The sequence below is a fragment of the Trematomus bernacchii genome, unplaced genomic scaffold (genome assembly GCF_902827165.1).
Source record: "Trematomus bernacchii unplaced genomic scaffold, fTreBer1.1, whole genome shotgun sequence".
NCBI lineage: Eukaryota > Metazoa > Chordata > Actinopteri > Perciformes > Nototheniidae > Trematomus > Trematomus bernacchii.
The window spans coordinates 7,558,955-7,577,244 of NW_022988043.1; the positions used below are offsets into that span (position 1 = coordinate 7,558,955).

Genomic DNA, 18,290 nt, shown 5'->3' on the forward strand with positions numbered 1-18,290 from the left:
TGAAAATGTACCAAACTGGATGACGAAAAAAATTGACAAATGAATGAGAAAATATATAGAGATTGCTTTTTGATTTACTTCTATTATTATCTTTATCCACAGGAGAAAAACTTGGAATAGCTGAAAGACTAGCTAAAGTCCCAGTATTCAGACACTTCTCCAACAGATCATCAGGTAATAACACTTCAAACAGGGCAATCAGAACACAATTTAATCATACAGTAAATAATTCAATTTCAGAATAATAAGGTCAGCTTTACATTTGGACAATATTATTTATCCCAATCATGGAAACATTATTACACTTACAATGTAAAAAGCTTATAAAGATGTGTAGCTTTTACATTTTCTCCCAGGGAGCAATACAGTTTTTATCTATAATAATGCATCATCATTTACTGGTTGAGTACAATTAGTAATGTTAATCTTGATCTGCAAAGCCTAGCAACTAATATTATCCAAGCTATGTGTAGTGGAGTAAAACATAGGTTTAAACAGTTAATGTAGTGGAGTAGATAGCACTGCAGTAAATAGCATTTAATGGAAATATTCAAATTAAAAGCCAAGCCTATACCTAACAACAATTGTTCTTAAGTAGGCCTTTTGAGTAGAGTTACTTTCCAACGCTGCACACAAATAATGTGGCTAAATCAGGGTAAATCCGTCCTACAAGTTCTCTTTGACCTCATATAATTGTACCTTTCATAATTAAATCACTTTTAAATAGTCACCACAGCGCTGTGTGCACTGAGATGAAAGGTTTCATAAGCCATGTTGGAGCGACTGTCAAGATAGTTCCCCTCCTACTCTTAATACCACTGTGGAATCAACCGTTTAACACTCTGTTACAAAATGACACCACAATACCTTCTATTTTAGATTACACCACGTTAATCCCTTAAAACTAGGGGGAGAATAGAAGCAATAAATGCATAGCTGGTCACTTTTGAGCCGGAAAAACATTATGAGCGCAAAAACGGAAGTAGACCACAGTGTATTGTCTTGACTCCTCCGTCAGTTTCCGCCCAGCCCTTCTCTGACCAATCAGCGGAGGCGGCATAGATAGCATCCTCCAGGGCCGCTGGAGTTCGCGGGAAACCGGCTCTAGTCGAGATACGAGAAAGGACCCAGGACAAAACGACTGTCTTTGGTAATCAATCAGTGTGTTATAATTCCATCTATTTAAAACCGTTACGGTTAAAACAGGGAAGTGACACAGCTCAAAAGTGCCGTGTTTCTATGAATGCAGCCCTGGCTGCTTTGCTAACACCCGACGCTTGTTAGCTAGGTTGTCTTATTGGCTAACAGGAACATTGTGCTTCATGCGACAGGACAGAGAGAATACTACTGACTTGAAGGAGACAAAGGGCTGCCGCTGTCAGACACGCACCAGACTGTTAACATGTTCAACTTAGACCGTTTTCGTTATGATAAGAAGACAACAAAAGACAACGAAGAGGATAGTGGGTCCCAAAGTCCCGAGTCTGAGAAGGAGAACAAGCCAGGTAACGATAGCTAGCTGCTGTAAAGGCTAGGCTACTGTGCTGTTAGCCAGATGTGTCATATATGCTATCGTTAGCAGTAGTTAAAACAAGATGGTATTTATTATCATGCAGCCTTTTGCTACGGGTCAAAGTGACTCTTACCCACAGTGCATTCACTACCTAGTAGATGTTTCTGATTTAATGTGTTTTCATTGAAATGTATGAATGATATCTCAATTGTCAATATATCATATGTAGTTCAAGTCGTTTGGAAAGGGAATTGTGTGTGGGCATTGAATAATCTAGTATACAAAATCCCCAACCCTAAAGGAGGTTCTGACATTATTCTCAGGAGTCACTCTCACTGTTATCATCCAACCAGAGCTGCACTGAAATAATAATGAAATCTAGTTTTAAATTCTATAGTATCCAGATATCATGATGGACACTCATTTTAATATGAGAGACAAGCAGGTGAACATTGACATGTGCCATAAAAACCAAAATAGCTGAATGCATCTGCTAACTTGTTTTAATATTTTGCCTTACAGCAAAGATGAAACCGGTCAAAGCCCAAACAAAGTCCAATGCCCGAGGAGTGGTTTTTGAGGAAGTCCTTACAATTGACCTAGAGGAGGATGAGCTCATCTCTGAAACAAAAAACAAAACATTAGCTAGGAAGTTCAAGTAAGTGTAAACTAAAATAACTTTTCACATTCATTCTGATTCATTCTGGTTTACAGTTGTGTTGTCTTTATAGAAACCCCATAGGAAAATCATCAAAAAATGTGGCATCAGATCACACAGATGACGAGGACTGTGAACTGAAGGAGAAAACTGACAGATTACTGGAGATGTTTCCTCAGTTGACAAGAACGCAGGTACTGGAGGTGAGTCGAGATTGAGGATTTTTAAGTTTTGGGCATTGACCAAATTAATTTGATTCCAAGGAAAAGCCCATTTGCAGGATCTGTATTGTGGTCTTACTTGATTGATTTTAATGTACACCGATTTAAGCTTTATGTGTTAGAATCATAAAGTATTTCATTTATGTAATGGCCAGCTATAACATGGACACTGTTCATAAAAAAACAATCCCTTTTGTATTTTTCTGATTTGTCTCATTTTCAGGTAATTAAGAACACAAGCACATTGGATGCGGCTGCAGCTGAATGCATTTTAAGATTTGGTGATAAAGAAGGTAAATCATTTATTTGTTATAAGGACATGCTTAATTCCTGCATGTCGTTGTAGCATGAAGAAGGTTTAGTTCATAGTTAGAGAAAAGTAATCGGCGGAAGTTTTACTTTTTGTTTATTTAATATTCATTTATATGTGATGCTTGCTCAGAACCAGAAACACAAGTAATACACAGTAAAAACACAAAATAAAAAAAACCTGCCTAGCTTGCAACTTTTCTCCTCCAGTTGGATATTTTGAGAGCACTGGCTGTTTTGTCTCCTCAGCCCCAGACCAAGGCAGGAAGAGAAAGCAGGATGGATCCGGCAGTTCTCAGGACAGTGGTGAGGATCAACCCAGCAAGAAGAACAGGCCGTTAGAAGTAAGATAAAGATTGATAACTTCATGGTTTAAAGCAATCTACACAACAATTAAAGTTCCTGTTATCTTAGTAGCCATTTCATCATACACTGCAGAGAAACACAACTTTTGGTTTGTTGCGCTTAAGAAGGTTTTAAATATATTTTAACATACATTTTCTAACAGGCAAACATTTGCAGATATAGATAACAGCAACACAAATTATTATTTGACCGGTATGTTCCACAAAATGATTGTAATATTAGTCATGTGTTAAGGCTGATGATGATAACAGTCTGCATGACCATTTTTGGCTTACCCTCCATTTCAAATGCGGGTCTCAGTAGGTTTTTATTTATTTAAGGTGGTAAAAAGGGTTCCCATTTGCTTGTATTTACTCTTGCTTGTATGTAAACCAAAAAAGGTTTCTGATGCAGAAGATGAGGAAGACAAAGGTCCAAGCCGGGAGAAGATGGAAGCCATGGTCAGAAAACTGCAGAAAAAGTTTCCTGACCAGGACAAGGAGGTGAGGACTGAAAGACTGTCTGTGAAGCATTCGGACATTTCATTACTGACAGTAGTATTGTTTTCACCTTATGAGTCTGTGTGTCATCATTGCAAAATGTGCTCCTGAATACATTTACTGTAGCAAGAACTACCACAGAGCAAGTTGTACTTTAAGGACTTATTTTGTGAGCCGTGGTAGGGCTGTAAGAAGTGCCCCCCACTTTGCCCCCAACTGTTCAGGCATTGATGATGACATGAAAACTGTGGGTGTGCTGGGCTGCCGTATAGCTCAGTTGGTAGAGCTGGGGGCCCGTGTACTGTCATCCCCTCTGTCTCCCCATTTCAAGCCTGTCTCTACAATAAAGGCACTGGTTGCCCTGAAAAAAAGAATACAAACTGTTCAACATCCAGGACAGACCACCATGAGAAACAATGACAAAAAATGTATTTATTTTGCAAGGCTGATTTAGGAAACGGTGGAGCTTATGTTTTACTTCTGACTCTTGCTGATGTCTGTCTTGTTGCAGGAGCTGCGTATGGTTCTGCAGGAACACGACTGGAATGTAGAGGATGCCCTGCAGGTTCTACAGATGTTCTCAGACCCTGGTATGTACAAAACAGCTGTCATCTGAATCTAGCCATCTTTAAACTGGCCTGGTGTATGTGTGTGTGTATATCTACACTCATTCTGACACAGATTTAGGCTAAGACTTTTTCTTTATTTCTATTGTCAGATGAATCCAGTTTCAGCTCTCCTGACACAGATGAAAACAAATCCAGGAAATCCAAGAGCAAGGAAACGTCGAGCAAGGACCAGTCGAGCAAGGACCACAGGAAGTCGAGGTTACACAAAGATCACAGAGACAGTCAAAGTAGAAAAGATCGAAAAGACTCCGAAGACAACATATCAAGTGAATCAGAGGAGGACAATAAAGGTGATCCAGAAGGTGATCCAGAAGGTGATGCAGAAGTTACACACGACAGTGAGGATCCAGATTCCGACAGCAGTGTAGATTCGAGAAACAAAAGAAGCACTTCAACACTTGTAAAAAGTCCTGACTTGGTTTCTTCATCATCCTCTGTCAAGAAATTCACGACCTCAGCATTCCTGATGCCATCCTCCTCTACCTCTACCTCTCCTGCTCAGATGCTTTCCAGATTTGCCAGTGGGACCAGTATAGCTAAGAAGCAGGCAGCAGAGAGAAAGAAGAAGGTTCTTGCCTCAGATGAACATGTCAGTTCTGAGGGTGAAAATGACGATGAAGAGGAACCGGTAAGCAGTGAGTTTGAGGACTCGGATGAGGAGCTGGATTGTAAAGGTGGCATGACGGATCTGAAGAAAGAGATGCTCCAGTTCTTCCAGGACGCAACGATCGATGAGCTGTCGCTAATCTCTGGGTGCTCTGTTAAAAAGGCCAAGAAGATTTTGGAACGGAGGCCCTTTGAGGGCTGGCAAAGTCTGGTGAGGGAATGCTTTTGTGTGTTTCGGAATGAATGAGGCAAGAAACATCAAATAGACACACGGGTGTTTCTTTCATGTCATGTTAAACAGTTTGCTAAAGTTATCAATAGGAAAAGTTGTGAATACAAAGAACTACAGTCGGTCATAAAACCTTCCATCCAAACACCTGGAAAATGTGTGACATGTTCATTCACACTCTATGTACTTATTGAGTGCACTACTCCACGGTCTTGTAGAGACAAGACATTCGCACAATGTATTGAATAGCTAAACTATTTTTCAGCTCATAGCACATCTTTCATACTGCTCTCTTTTATTAGATTGAGTTTTTTAACTTTCCAAACACTTCATTATCTTTTTAATATATCAAACTTAACAATAATGTTAGCAGTGTTTTAGCACCTTTTTATGAAGTGTGTTTGGCCCTATAAGGGTCTTCACTGTCAGGACATTTAAGGACTACTAAAAGATTGTGTTAATGGTTACTGTGTAGATACTCCACATATTGTGTGAGTCATGACAGTTTGCTCTTTCCTCTTTTAGGTTGATGTCTTCACTAAGGACAAGGGACTATCAGAGAGCTTATTGATGGGCTGCAGAGTTGTCTTAAAAGAGCGGAAGGTTGTCCTGGGGCTGATGTCCAAATGTCAGACCATTTCCTCAAAAATGGTCAAACAGGTCACTGCGGTAATGGAGAGGGGCACAGCGGCCATGAAACAGCCCAAACTCCTCAACAGAAAGTGAGTAAATGCACATAAACAAAAAACCATAATTCATTTGAGTGTACCCACCAGGATTTAGAGCTGTTCCAAACTTTCATTCGGCAAATATGAGACTGATAGGTGCATTTATTTTTCTCATTATATGTTCTAAATCTCCTGGGTTTCATTTTTTGAGAGGGTCATGGTAGATCCCTCTAACAGTGTCACTGATCAGGGGTTTTTCTAGAAAAATATAGTATGAGGACAATACTGTGGTGCTGATCTTGTAAATAAGATATATTAATTCTCGCGAGAACATGACGCCCGTTTTAAAGATGGCGCCGCAGACGTAAACAACAACACCATGTCGGAACTCCATAAAAACAAAGCTGTCTGACGGTCTATTTGACACGATTTTCATATTTCTTTAGTAATACAGTTTTTTATGAATAGAAATATTGTTTTCTGGCATCGCTTTACATTATTTTACGGGGGGAAATCTGCATTTTGCTGTGAGGGCGCACGCCGAAAGTAAGAGGGCGCGGCGCCCCTGTCACCTGGTTTAGACAAAACCCAGCTGATATTACAAGGGTCACATCTTTTAATATTTGTTAACATAAAATATGCATTAGGACTTAAGGATGACATACAGTATGTGTTGTTTATTTAATTGTTGAATCCATTTCTTGTTCTCAGTCAGTTACCGTTTATCTTTCAGTAACCAGCTCAAACCCTATCAGCTGATTGGTCTAAAGTGGATGCTGCTTATGTATGAGCACAAACTGAGTGGGATCCTCGCTGATGAAATGGTAAGACATCCAGCCTTCATGAGATGTTGATCAAATTCATAAACATATAAATGTTAACATTTTCTAAGCCAGCAGGACGGCGGGGGCTTACAACTTGTCACCACTCAATGAGTGTTACTGTGCCACTATCAAAGAGTGTTTTGTCTGGATATGTAGCCATCCTGCAGGTGACATTTTTGTTAGAAAAGGAGAGAACATGCAGCCGACAGTTCATCCTGTTGATTTAGTCCTAAGACAGTTAAAGAAGTAAGAACCTTTTATTTGTGTGGAAGTGTTGACATCTGCCAAGGTTTTTGCTGCTTGTGATCTGAAACGCAGATGTTCAAATATCTTTTTTGTATGTCCACCTGGCTCTTTGTTTACCTCTTTATCTGTGTTTGTTATCTGACTGTCTTTCTCTCTCTCTTTCACTCTCTCCTTCGCTCAGGGTTTGGGGAAAACTATCCAGGCTATAGCATTTCTGGCCGAGCTGTACCAGATGGGAATAGAGGGTCCTCACCTCATCATTGTGCCAGCCTCCACACTGGGTAATGATCCTAAGCACTTTGCTACCTTCCTGAATATTGTGTCATTTGAACAACACACTTTTAGATTATAATGTTAAGCGTAGCTGCATGTGGTTTTTATTTGTATGGAAGAGGACCTTTTGTCAGTAAGAAATAAAGTTGTCAACTCTTGTGTTGCTTTGGTGTATGTAAACGTTTGTTTGAGTTTGCCATTGATACTACCTTTGGTGGTTTCCTTTTCTCTGTGTTGCAGATAACTGGGTCAGAGAGATGAAGCTGTGGTGTCCAAGCCTCAAAGTTGTAGTCTATTGTGGTATGTCTCCTCTTTCATCTTTTCACATTGAAATCTCTCCTATGGTTTTCCATGAACCGAGCATATGTGTGAACTGTGTTTAATGTTATCAATCATAGTTTTGTATGCAGTACTGCTGTTACAGTACACAGTCTTATTCAGGGACTTTACAAAATGTTTAGCAGTATGTAAATGTTTACGCAGGATCCTTAGAGGACCGCCGCTACCTCAGACACGAACTCCTCGATGACAAGACTGAATACAACGTCATTGTGACCACGTGAGCAAACGCACTCTCTCAATCATATTTGACAGATTTCAGTGCTGGTGGTGGAAATAACTTTTCTCCTACACCTCAACATTGTTTTATTCTATATTGCTTTTTTGATTTGTTTTACAGATATAACATGGCCATAGGAAACGATAACGACCGCGGTGTGTTCCGTAAACTGCGTCTGAAATATGCATTGTTTGATGAAGGTCACATGCTGAAGAACATGAACTCTCTTCGATACCGCCACCTTATGTCTATTAATGTTAGTTAACTGACGTTTTTGTATGTTTTTTACAACCACAATCAGCATGTTTCTGTGGTGTCTCCATATCTGACATCACATGATGTGCCTTTCTGTCCAAAGTATTGCACATCACAGTGTGGGATGTCTCTTTCTCCCTCTCTCGTTCTGTAGGCAGAACATCGCATGCTGCTGACTGGAACTCCTCTACAGAACAACCTCTTGGAGCTCATGTCTCTTCTGAACTTCATCATGCCTTCCTTGTTCTCCAGCTCCACTCACCAGCTCTCCAAAATGTTTTCAATGGTCAGTGTTTGTGTGAAAACCCTGTTCTGTTTGAAGCCGAATAACAACAAATAACTGCACGCCAACCAGATGGGGGGGAAAAACATTGTGTGACGGCTTTAAATGCTGAAACGCTGGTCAGATTAAAGCAACACCTGACTGAACAGGCTGCTTGAAGGAAGTGATCTTCACTTTGACAACTTATCTGCGGTTTCTTTGAGTCCCTTTTTCAAATCAAACTTTAAAAAAACAGCAGCTATTGTTTCACTAAACCAGACCAGAACAATGTAATGCCAACTACCAAAGGAGTCAATGTTTTCTGTTTTGTTACAGAAATCCCATGAGGAGCAGAGCCGCTTTGAAAGGGACCGTATTTCTCAGGCTAAACTCATCATGAAACCTTTTATCCTCCGAAGAGTCAAGAGCGAGGTGAGTTAAAGCTACACATTTGTGTTGTGTAAATCAGGGTGCGTACGGGTGCTGGAAATCCTTGAAAATGCTTGAAATTGTACGAGGTGTTTTCAAGGTTTGAAAAGTGCTTGAATTTTGGGAATGGTGCTTGAATTTGGGATAAAGTGCTTGAAATTGTAAATGCTTTACTTCGCTTTTTAGATTAAAAGAAAATAAAGAAGTCTGAGCGCGCTTAATTGCTTCGCTTTTACATAAAACAGCTCGCTCCGGCCTTCCCGCGCAATGCGCGTGACCGGCAAGTGTTTTTGTTACGTGTGTGACCTGGGCATTCTGATGAGAGTGATAGATGACAGTATGCCAGGAGGTTGCCGTTTCAACGAGCGTTGGCTAGCAGAAGACAAATACAAGCCATGGCTAAGACGAGGGTCAAGCGAAGCCCAAGAGTAGCCTCCTGCAAAGTGTGCAACAATAACGATGCGAGAGTCTGCGCTGACGAGCCACACACCACACGAAAGGTACGCCAGAGTAGAGCATTTTAGATTAGGCTATCGTTGCATGTAAAATACATGACACTTTTCTCTGTGCGCGGCAAAACAAGCTCGCCAAAATGGCTTCACTAGTCTGGCAGTATTTTAAGTGTCCGAAAATGACAATAAAATAGCGGTATGCAACGTGTGTGTGAAGCAGAAATCCTGCAGCTCCACCCGCTGTGACGGACCGGTGAGCGGAGCAGAACACACATTAAGAGTTAGACCTAACACACTTAGCTATTTTATCTACCTCTGGAACAAGCTAAACTAGTTATAAATATATTTATTCTTCACTGTCGGGTCGCTCATTACTGGATCAGTGAGCTGCAGGAGATACTGACGGGCTGTCAGGAGAGAGAGAGAGAGGGGGAGAGAGGGGGAGAGAGGAAAAGAAAGCGGTATCGGCCGATACTGATTCTGGCGATCGGCCCCAAAATTGGCGATCGGAGCATCCCTAATAATTGTATATGATATGTTTTATAATGATTGATCATGAAAGTGTTATCAAAGCTGGTAAAGTTGCAGCTAGTTTGAATGACTTTGTATACTACAGAGTAGCTTGTGAATTTACTCCAGGTGGAACTAAAGTCTGATTTAACACTTGATTATATTTCACATCATTCATCCACATCTGTAAAGTAACTAAAGGTATTAAATACATGTAGTGGAGTCAAAGTACACCATTTACCTCTGACTTATGTTTACTGCCAACCTAAAAGTACCTCAAAAATAGTAATCAATAATATATTGAAAAGTTATTTGGCTGATTGTTTTATATTGGCTCAGCCAGGTTATATGGGATGCCCAGTCTACGTACAGATGGGTCACTCATTTTGAAATATTAAACTTAGTTTTCTTTTCTAACATTTTTAATTTTTCATCCTCATGTAGAATGCTATTATGAAACACACATTTGGTTGTTTATAGCATAAAGAACATCTGATTTAATGTGAGGTAGGGAAATAATCATTTGAGTATAAGTATGTGTATATAAATATGTAATTTACAACAGCTGTAAGATGCTTGAAAAGCTTGAAAATGCACCTTGAAAATGCTTGAAAAGTGCTTGAATTTGACTTTGGAAAAGGTGTAAGAACCCTGGTAAATATAATGAATGTGAGAAGTCTGTTATGTGGGTAAATCTGGCAGAATTTCTTTTTTTTCAGTCATCAGCTTTTGGTCTCAAAACATGCTTTCCCTGCATCCAGCTATGAACTGAAATAGTAGACTCCAATGAACATGTTGATTCCTTCTGTTAGGGAAGAATCAATTGTCTTAAACACACTTTAGCATTTGCCAAAGTGCAAACATAGATTTTGTAGAACGTCTCTATTTGCTAAATGATGGTCACATGAGGGTAATTGTAGTTCAAACCCTGGGTAAGTATTGTTAATATGTAATGTACTTTCTTTTGTTTCAGGTCCTCAAGCAGCTGCCAGCCAAGGTGGAGAAGGTCGAGGCCTGCCCAATGAGTGAGAAGCAGCAGGTTCTCTACCAGAACATGTTCAAAAAACTCAAGACTACCATTATAGGAGAGAGTAAGCCTGTTTTACTGCTACCTGTTGAACATCCGAGTGTTACGGTATTTTTCTCAGATAACAGAAATAAATGTATGGTTAATAATTGTCCTCATGCGCTTTTCTCTGCAGGGCGCGAGTTGTGTAATGTGATGATGCAATTGAGGAAAATGGCCAACCACCCTCTGCTTCATAGACAATACTACACCACAGAAAAGCTCAAAGCAATGAGCAAACTCATGCTCAAGGTGGGTCCGAATGCCGGGATGTCTTTTCCGCTGGGTCGTATGGCCTCCATGTTCTTTGTTTGTTTGTGTTTCCATTTGTATATCTGTCCTTTGACCCCTCCTTTCCTACCCCTTGTTTTCTGCCTCTTCTAAAACAAACGTTCTCTTCCCTCCCCCCACAGGAGCCAACTCACTTCGATGCAAACGCTGTTCTGATCCAGGAGGACATGGAAGCGATGTCAGACTTTGAGCTACATCTGCTGTGCAAGCAGTTCTCCTCCATCGGCTCTTACCAGCTTGAAACTGAACTCCTGCTTGACTCAGGGAAATTTCACCACCTCACAGAGCTGCTCGCCTCACATAAAAACAAGGTAAATAAATTATGTGCAGAACCATGTCTGCGGTGCATGCAGGAAGAGCGCAGATGCATGTATTGAAGAGTAAACATCTTATCATGTACCAACACTTTTCTACTACCTTACAGGGTGACCGAGTGGTATTATTCAGTCAGTTCACCATGATGCTGGATATTGTCGAGGTGCTGATGCGACATCTTAAGCATCGTTATGTCAGACTGGATGGATCCACACCCATAGCCGACAGGTCAGTGTTTTACAGTAGAAATATGAAACGCAATCCTATTCAAATGTGTAGATATTGGTTAGACTTCAGTGGATTCAGTAAGTCTATCACATGTTTCATTGTAGCTGTTAATAATAAACAGTCTTTAATTGAAATGTTTCTTTTTCCTGCAGGATTGGGTTGATTGATGAGTACAACACGGATCCTGACATATTTGTGTTCCTGTTGTCAACACGTGCTGGTGGCCTGGGCATCAACCTCACATCCGCTAATATTGTCATCCTACATGACATTGACTGCAATCCCTACAATGACAAACAGGCAGAGGACAGATGTCACCGTGTAGGCCAGACCAAGTAAGATTGGATTTATTTATCTGTTTATTGGAGTGTTATCCAATGAGGTCTAGTTACCAACTTACTATATCAGCAATTTGACTGAAAACACTTCTGCAGATTCTGATGAAATCTCAGACTGATGTATTCTCTGAAAACACAGGACCTCCTCCTTCCAGAGCAATGCTTCATCTATTGATTTCCTGAATGACTAATATAGCTCTTTGTTGGTATCAGGACTGTACAGGTGACGAAGCTGATCAGCAAGGACAGCATAGAGGCCATCATGCTGCAGCTGGGCCAGAAGAAACTGAAGCTGGAACAGGACATGACCGCTGCTGAAGGTAAGGAGATTTCTACACATACATATGCTTTATTGACCGCATGGTCATAATCTTAGTAATGAAGACATCTTCTAGATTTTAATTTGATTATGTAACCTAAATAATCCAAATGACAACAAAAAAGCAGTAATGATTTGCCATTTGGGCCAATGCTATAGCACAAACTTACTCTAAAAAGAACAGACTTAACAAATCAATGACAGCAGGTAAGGAATGAGGACGAGCGGATTCCAGCACTGCTTTGCCAACAATAAAGAAATGTCCTAAACTCTGCAGAGATGCCGAGAATTACTGGTTGGGAAAGAAAAAGGATATATCAAAATGAATGTTATACTCAAAAAACAAACGGCAGTTCCAAATGTAAGAACTGATAAATATAGCAGGATTGAAATGATTGAGTGCAAATACAGTTTGAGCAGATTTCTTTAAACTGTAACTGTTCCAGAACATTTCTGGGATTGATAATATGTTCATAGTAGTTCAGGAAAAGCACGAAAGGAATAACTTCTATCAGGTCCTACAGGCTGTACAACAATGACTGTTATGTATATAGAAATAACTATTTATTTATATATAGAAATAATACTTGCATTACAATATGTAGAAACAATTTAAACATTGAATAGATAAAGTAAAGCTATGTATGAAAAATGTGGATCAGAAAAGATGTAAGGCAACTTCCAGGTGCCTACTTGCGTTGGCGTAGATTTGCAGGCAATACATGAAAAGCTTAAGAGCAGTGACCAATCTGTGTCTCAGCCATATTTCTGGGCACACAGTGAATCAGGGGACTTGCGTTTATCCTAACCTTTTGAATTATATGCAAATAAGACAAAGATATAAACAATGGTGTCTTCTTCAGGTGGTGAGGGGACCATACCAGAAGATATGGCGTCTTTGCTCAAAGCCTCACTGGGACTGTGATACACAAACTGATGAACCTTGAGCCTGAACAAATAGACTTTTGATGGCATCCCTGTGATTCTGGGCAGACTTCAGTGTTTTGACGGAACACATTTTTTGTATCGATACTGGAAAACTACTGAGAACCATATTCCGCCATTAAAGAGAAAAAAGTTCTGATATTAAGATCTAATCTACATGGATGAGCTGTGCCTAAAATCATGTTTTTATACATGCACACACATCAGTTGTTCCTACTTTAAATACGAGAGCAGTATAGAGGCACAACTAAAATGCTGCCTTCTTAATGTTTGCATATGTTACACAAGGATTCTCTGTTAAAACTTGAAAGAAAGGGTTAAGAATTTCAGATCAAACCTTTAGTAATGCAGCAAGTGTTGGGAGTACACTGCACTCGAACAAAAGCATCTTCTAAGTTCCCAGAACACATGCAGTCTTATATCATTATACTCGCATCAAGGTGGTGTATGCCGATTGGGTAAATGATACATACTGGCGCTCTTGGATGGAGGAAATGTTGAACTTCTAGTACAGAAGATGTAGGATGAAAGATCTTTTTAACATTTTTCCTACCCGAAAGTGTTGCATTGTGCCTAATCTACCGCTCTTAGTTGCCAGCTTCTAAAAAGAAGAGTTGTTTACATCAAATGTGTTTTGCTTATTTGGTCCACAACAGCAGATTGGAAAACTATACATAAATTGTTCCCATTTACATTAATTTGCTGTGTTACCATATTCAAGATAGCAGTTTTTCATCAGAAAGTTAACCAAGAATCTGATTCATTGAATTCTCTGTTATATGTCCAGTTTTCACCTTTCTTGGCAAAGACCGAATTACATTTTTATACAGATGTAACATGGTTGTGTGGTTGTAGTCAGTGCATTTAGTAAGCAATTATTCCAGGTTTTTTTAGTTTAAAACTAGAAAAATGTGAAATAGAATGTTTTAACGGTGCATTAATTGGTTTCTCTGCTGTTTCTACTCCTTTTAAATATCTTGAGCTCAGTGAAGGAGGAAAGGATTTGAACAAACAGCTGCTGCATCCATGTACTGTATTCAAATTGGCTAATGTATTGTGAGTGTAAAAGCTTTAATAAGTAATTTGTATGTTTCTAAGGTCTGTTTAAAAGTGATTAATAAAAAAATTGAATAAATGGTTGTGTGGTCATGCCTACATTGTTTAATCAGGAAAACCCGCAAATGGAAAGAGGGGGAGAAAGTGTGTTTAAATAATGTAACGTGAAGAGTTACAAAGAACAACAAAAAAAAGTATATTGTATATGGTGCATCTGCTACTTGAAATGGTGATTGTGTGTAGCCCTTTTGGTTATCAATGCATTGGAATATGTAATTGTGTCAGACTTAAGACAACTATAGGCGACAATCTTTATTTTGGTTTGTGCATTCGATGCACAAGAACTTTGACTGGTAAGTTATTACTGAAATATTACAAGACGATGACTCCGAAAACAACCTACCAAAACCTACTGAAGTGGCATTTCATATCAGGGGGAGTTCTGCCTTTAAAAATGTTGACAAATCATTACAGTTAAAAAAACATAGGACATTACAGTTTACTAGCTGCTACTGAAAGATATTTGATAATTAAAAGTGTCCCTTTTTGTATGAAGGAAATGCTCAAATCTACATTAACGCATTGTAATCTAATAATTACTCAGCATTGGGGGAATATCGTCCACATCTGAAGCCTGTCAAGTGAGCATCACATTTGATGGTGTAGGTGAAATAGAGAACTCCTTTGCTCAGCTGGCAGCTTAGAGAGTGAGTTCCTCGCTCAGGGAAGACAACACATCTACCCGCTACATCATTGTAGAGAACGTCTCGATCCCAGACTTCAAACCTCAACGCCTGACCAAGTTCTACCGATCCAAAGTCATAAGTCGCGTTCCACACCGGGTCGTTGTTGTCCATCACTGTCTCCGTCTCCTCGTACATGCCATTGTAGAAGATCTTAACGAAGGCGTCGGTTTTTGTGAAGGTGTCTGCCCTCAGGCCTGCCGCTCTGTGGATCTCTAGCCTGAGCATTCCTCTGCCGGCTCTTAGAGGGCAGCAGTTGTGGTCCAAGTTGGAAGTCGGGGAGCAGTTCTTCAAACCAAGCACTGCCTCCTGCAGCTGGTTATCTTTAATATACTCTGTGACAAGGCCTCTCAGATTATCACTGATCTGTGAGTCATCCACCAGATGATGCAGGGGGAAGATGGCGTAAGAAACTACGTCTGGATTATCGTGGAGGCTGTTCATCCAGCTCTGGTACGCTTCAGATGGGTCCTCCTGGTAGAGGATGTCGGGGAAGTACCTCTCCCCTCCGATAACCTCAATCTTATGGGTCATGAAGCCTTGGTAGAAGCCCATACTCATGTTACCCTTCAGGAGGTTATCGCACTTGTTGGATAAGGATACATTGCCAGGGAGGAAACCTAGAGCCATTCGGAGTTCAAAGTTCAGGCAGTTTTTGATGTCGGACTCAGAGAACCCTTTCAGAGTGGCCAGGCAGGTCCTGAAGGCAGTGATTCGCCTCACCTTGCCACCAAGCTGGACCTAGGAGACGGAACAAATATGAAAATGTTCATCATATCCACCCTGCATCCTTATCTTCAGCAGTATTTGCAATTTCTTTGAAAAGACATTCTGCAGCACAAGTACCAAGACAGAAAAAGAACACTGTTCTCCACTGACCTGGTGTATGTAGTGTGTTCCATAGGTGTCTATCAGCCGTCTATATAGGGCTCTGTTCTTGGTCGTATTCAAGCTCTGTGGGAGTCTCTTTAGATGCTTTGTGAACTCTGCACTCAGCTGGGGGTGATCAGCCAGCCTGTAGCTGAAAAAACAAAAGGCATGTGCAGTTCAACCATAACACAAGACTTTAATCTAAAGTCTATTTAAAGAAAAACAAAAAAAACATCTGCACACATCTTTGCCCTACAGTGTATATGGAAAACATATATTTGCCTTCTATAAATACAGGAAAAACATTAAAAGCTAGTATCTGCAGATTGCATTTACTGTAATACTAATTTGGCTACTGGCCTTGCTGCATATGAATGAATCCAGGTATTTACAAATCATCATCAAATTGCATATACTTACTAAGCACCAGTTTAACCAGCCTCCCTTCTCTTTACCTGTAGTAGGTGCAACTGATTTCATGGGTGGCAAACGTGGCCTTGTCCACATTGTGCTGCGAACGAGCAAACTTTGCCAAGTCTGAGCGGCTTCCTCCCAGCACTGCCTTGCCAATATTATCTAAACTTAGACCCAGGCCCCAGTTGTTGTTAACCAGTGAGTTGGAGCTGCGCAGCAGGGATTCCACAGAGTGGTGGAGGGCACTGGAAAGCTGCTTACTGCAGCGGCTGAAGGGACGCCAGTCGAGCACTGCAGCTGGGAGCCTCTGAATCTGAGGAGGAGAGAGAAGGCAGGATGATGGGTACAGCACAGGGAAGAAGGAACACAAGAGAGTTATTGGTAAGAATTAGGTGAAATGAATTGAGATTGATTGAAGACGCCATTAAAAAGAGAAGGCTGAGTTTGGGGGTTTTCACCTGTCCGTCTTGGAAGCGGTTTGGACACAGTGTACAGGTGTGGTTGTCGGCCAGATGAGCTTTGACATTGATGACGTATGCCCCAGTTCGACGCATCCGCACCACATCAAAACCCTCTCCAGCCAAGTTGTGGCCCGGGACAAAAGGGGCCTTCTCACACTCTGAGCCTGAGCCTATACGACAGCCCCGGATGCTGCACACCCCCAACAGGACCAGTAAAGCCAATGTAAACAGGAGGATGTCGCTCCGGTGGTATCTTCCAGCGTGCATGGTTGCCTAAAGGTATCGACCATAGACTGTATAAATAAAGGCAACGTGTTCAAAGTGAGAAAGTAGTGGTTAAAGTGTGCATTTTAGAGATGACTTCTCTGCTATGAAATACTCCCTTTAACAGGAAACAAGCAGCAAGTTTTGTCTGGCATTAAAAAACAATCTCCCCAGGTTTGTCAGTGAACCGACTGCTGAATAGTTGCAGAATTATGTGTTACACACTAAATGCAGATATGGTTCTAATCCTCTCTGCTTTAAAAACTGGAGTAATCCTCCCACAGATGTTGGGTGTCGACTCCAAAAAAACATGCACAACAAAGACGTACTGTACAACACAACATAGACATGTAGCCTTACCTTGGACTGTATTATATGTATCGCCCTTCAGATTGTCCGTGTCGTCTTTTGGGAGCTTTCACTCTGTAGGTTTCTCTGTCTACTGAAAGTCCTCCCCAGATTTTAACAGCCAAAAAAACACATTTGTTGTGTCTCCTTCTTTTTACTAACCCAATTGGTGGTGCAGCTCACTGTAAAAGATGAACTGCAAACTGACTAAACTCTTGATCCTGCTGGAAATGAAATCCCGGTTGAGAGAGCTTTGGCTTTACTGCCCGTGCTGAAAGCCTGCTGGGTGCACTCTTTTGTCCGTCCTACGCCTTATGAAAAAGACCAAGGAGGGAGTTACCCTGCTTCAGAGTTGTGTCCCGCTCTCTGTCCCTCTTTCTCTCTCTCTCTTTCTCCCCAGGCCTTAACAATTTCCTCAGCATGAGTGGGTTTGTTTTTATGTTCATGACCCAGCTCTTTGAATCCTGCACAGCTGTCTGTGTGTCTGTGAGTGTACATATGCTATTGTGCATGTGTGCAAGTGCATGTGAGGGGGAGGGAGAGTTGTGTGTAGTCACGAGAGAAAAGAAAGGACACTAGGATAAGCACTTATTACGGGAAATGGCTATGTGTATGTTCGTGCATGTGTGTCTGTCTGTTGAAGTGACTGTTTTTGTGTGTATAATGTCTGAGCTGTCCTGTCTATGTGCGGATAACCTGACCAACAGTGTGAGGTCAGCCGTGCCATTGTCTGTTTTTGGATGTGGGTGGAATGTTTGCGTTTTCTCAGGGAAGATAACCGTGTTTCTTTGCGCTCTGTGCCGGAGGTTTTATTCAATGTTTTTCTATTTAGAGAATCAGTATGTGCAGTTTACAGGCTTATGCATGCTTCAAGAGTGTGAGTTCATTTCAACTGAGACTGTTGCATGTTGTTTGTTGTGCATGTGTTTTTGTTCTGTTGTGTTTAGTCATGTTTTCTGTGTGTGGCACAACGAATTAGGCTGCAACTGTATTTTCCTCATGCAAGCCTATGTTGCATAATGAACATTTATTTAGGAGATATAGCTCCGTATGTTAAGCGTGCAACATAAAAAAAGATGCAAGCTTGTTAAACAGCTCTATTAAAAGGTGTATTATTTTGTTTCACTAACCCCTGACCAAGGTA

At 40.7% G+C, this 18,290-nt stretch overlaps 2 protein-coding genes across 5 annotated transcripts; one reads left to right on the plus strand and one right to left on the minus strand.

Annotated features, from left to right (window-relative positions):
- Positions 1-1,026: 1,026 nt before the first annotated feature.
- smarcad1a (SWI/SNF-related, matrix-associated actin-dependent regulator of chromatin, subfamily a, containing DEAD/H box 1 a) lies at positions 1,027-14,128 on the plus strand. Of its 3 annotated transcripts, XM_034118100.1 has the most exons (24): positions 1,059-1,150; positions 1,332-1,505; positions 2,036-2,171; positions 2,245-2,374; positions 2,616-2,685; positions 2,951-3,045; positions 3,448-3,549; positions 4,058-4,136; positions 4,265-4,992; positions 5,536-5,732; positions 6,412-6,502; positions 6,930-7,029; positions 7,262-7,321; positions 7,505-7,580; positions 7,701-7,836; positions 7,990-8,121; positions 8,434-8,529; positions 10,462-10,579; positions 10,691-10,806; positions 10,968-11,156; positions 11,270-11,388; positions 11,541-11,723; positions 11,940-12,046; positions 12,909-12,970. In XM_034118100.1, exons 2-24 carry the CDS (start codon positions 1,403-1,405, stop codon positions 12,968-12,970), a joined length of 3,225 nt encoding a protein of 1,074 aa, XP_033973991.1. In that variant the 5' UTR covers positions 1,059-1,150; positions 1,332-1,402. The 3 variants fall into 3 exon arrangements, with proteins under 3 accessions (XP_033973993.1, XP_033973991.1, XP_033973990.1); XM_034118102.1 differs by lacking the exon at positions 1,332-1,505 and having other exon boundaries at positions 1,027-1,150; XM_034118099.1 differs by lacking the exon at positions 1,059-1,150 and having other exon boundaries at positions 1,403-1,505; positions 12,909-14,128.
- A 215-nt stretch (positions 14,129-14,343) lies between these two features.
- prf1.5 (perforin 1.5) lies at positions 14,344-17,617 on the minus strand. 2 transcript variants are annotated; one of them, XM_034118104.1, is made up of 5 exons: positions 17,159-17,617; positions 16,532-16,807; positions 16,115-16,386; positions 15,669-15,810; positions 14,344-15,530 (listed from the first exon to the last, which is right to left on the minus strand). In XM_034118104.1, the coding sequence occupies exons 2-5, from the start codon at positions 16,799-16,801 to the stop codon at positions 14,643-14,645; spliced, it is 1,572 nt and encodes a 523-aa protein (XP_033973995.1). In that variant the 5' UTR covers positions 16,802-16,807; positions 17,159-17,617; the 3' UTR covers positions 14,344-14,642. The 2 variants fall into 2 exon arrangements, with proteins under 2 accessions (XP_033973995.1, XP_033973994.1); XM_034118103.1 differs by having other exon boundaries at positions 16,532-16,827.
- Positions 17,618-18,290: the final 673 nt, after the last annotated feature.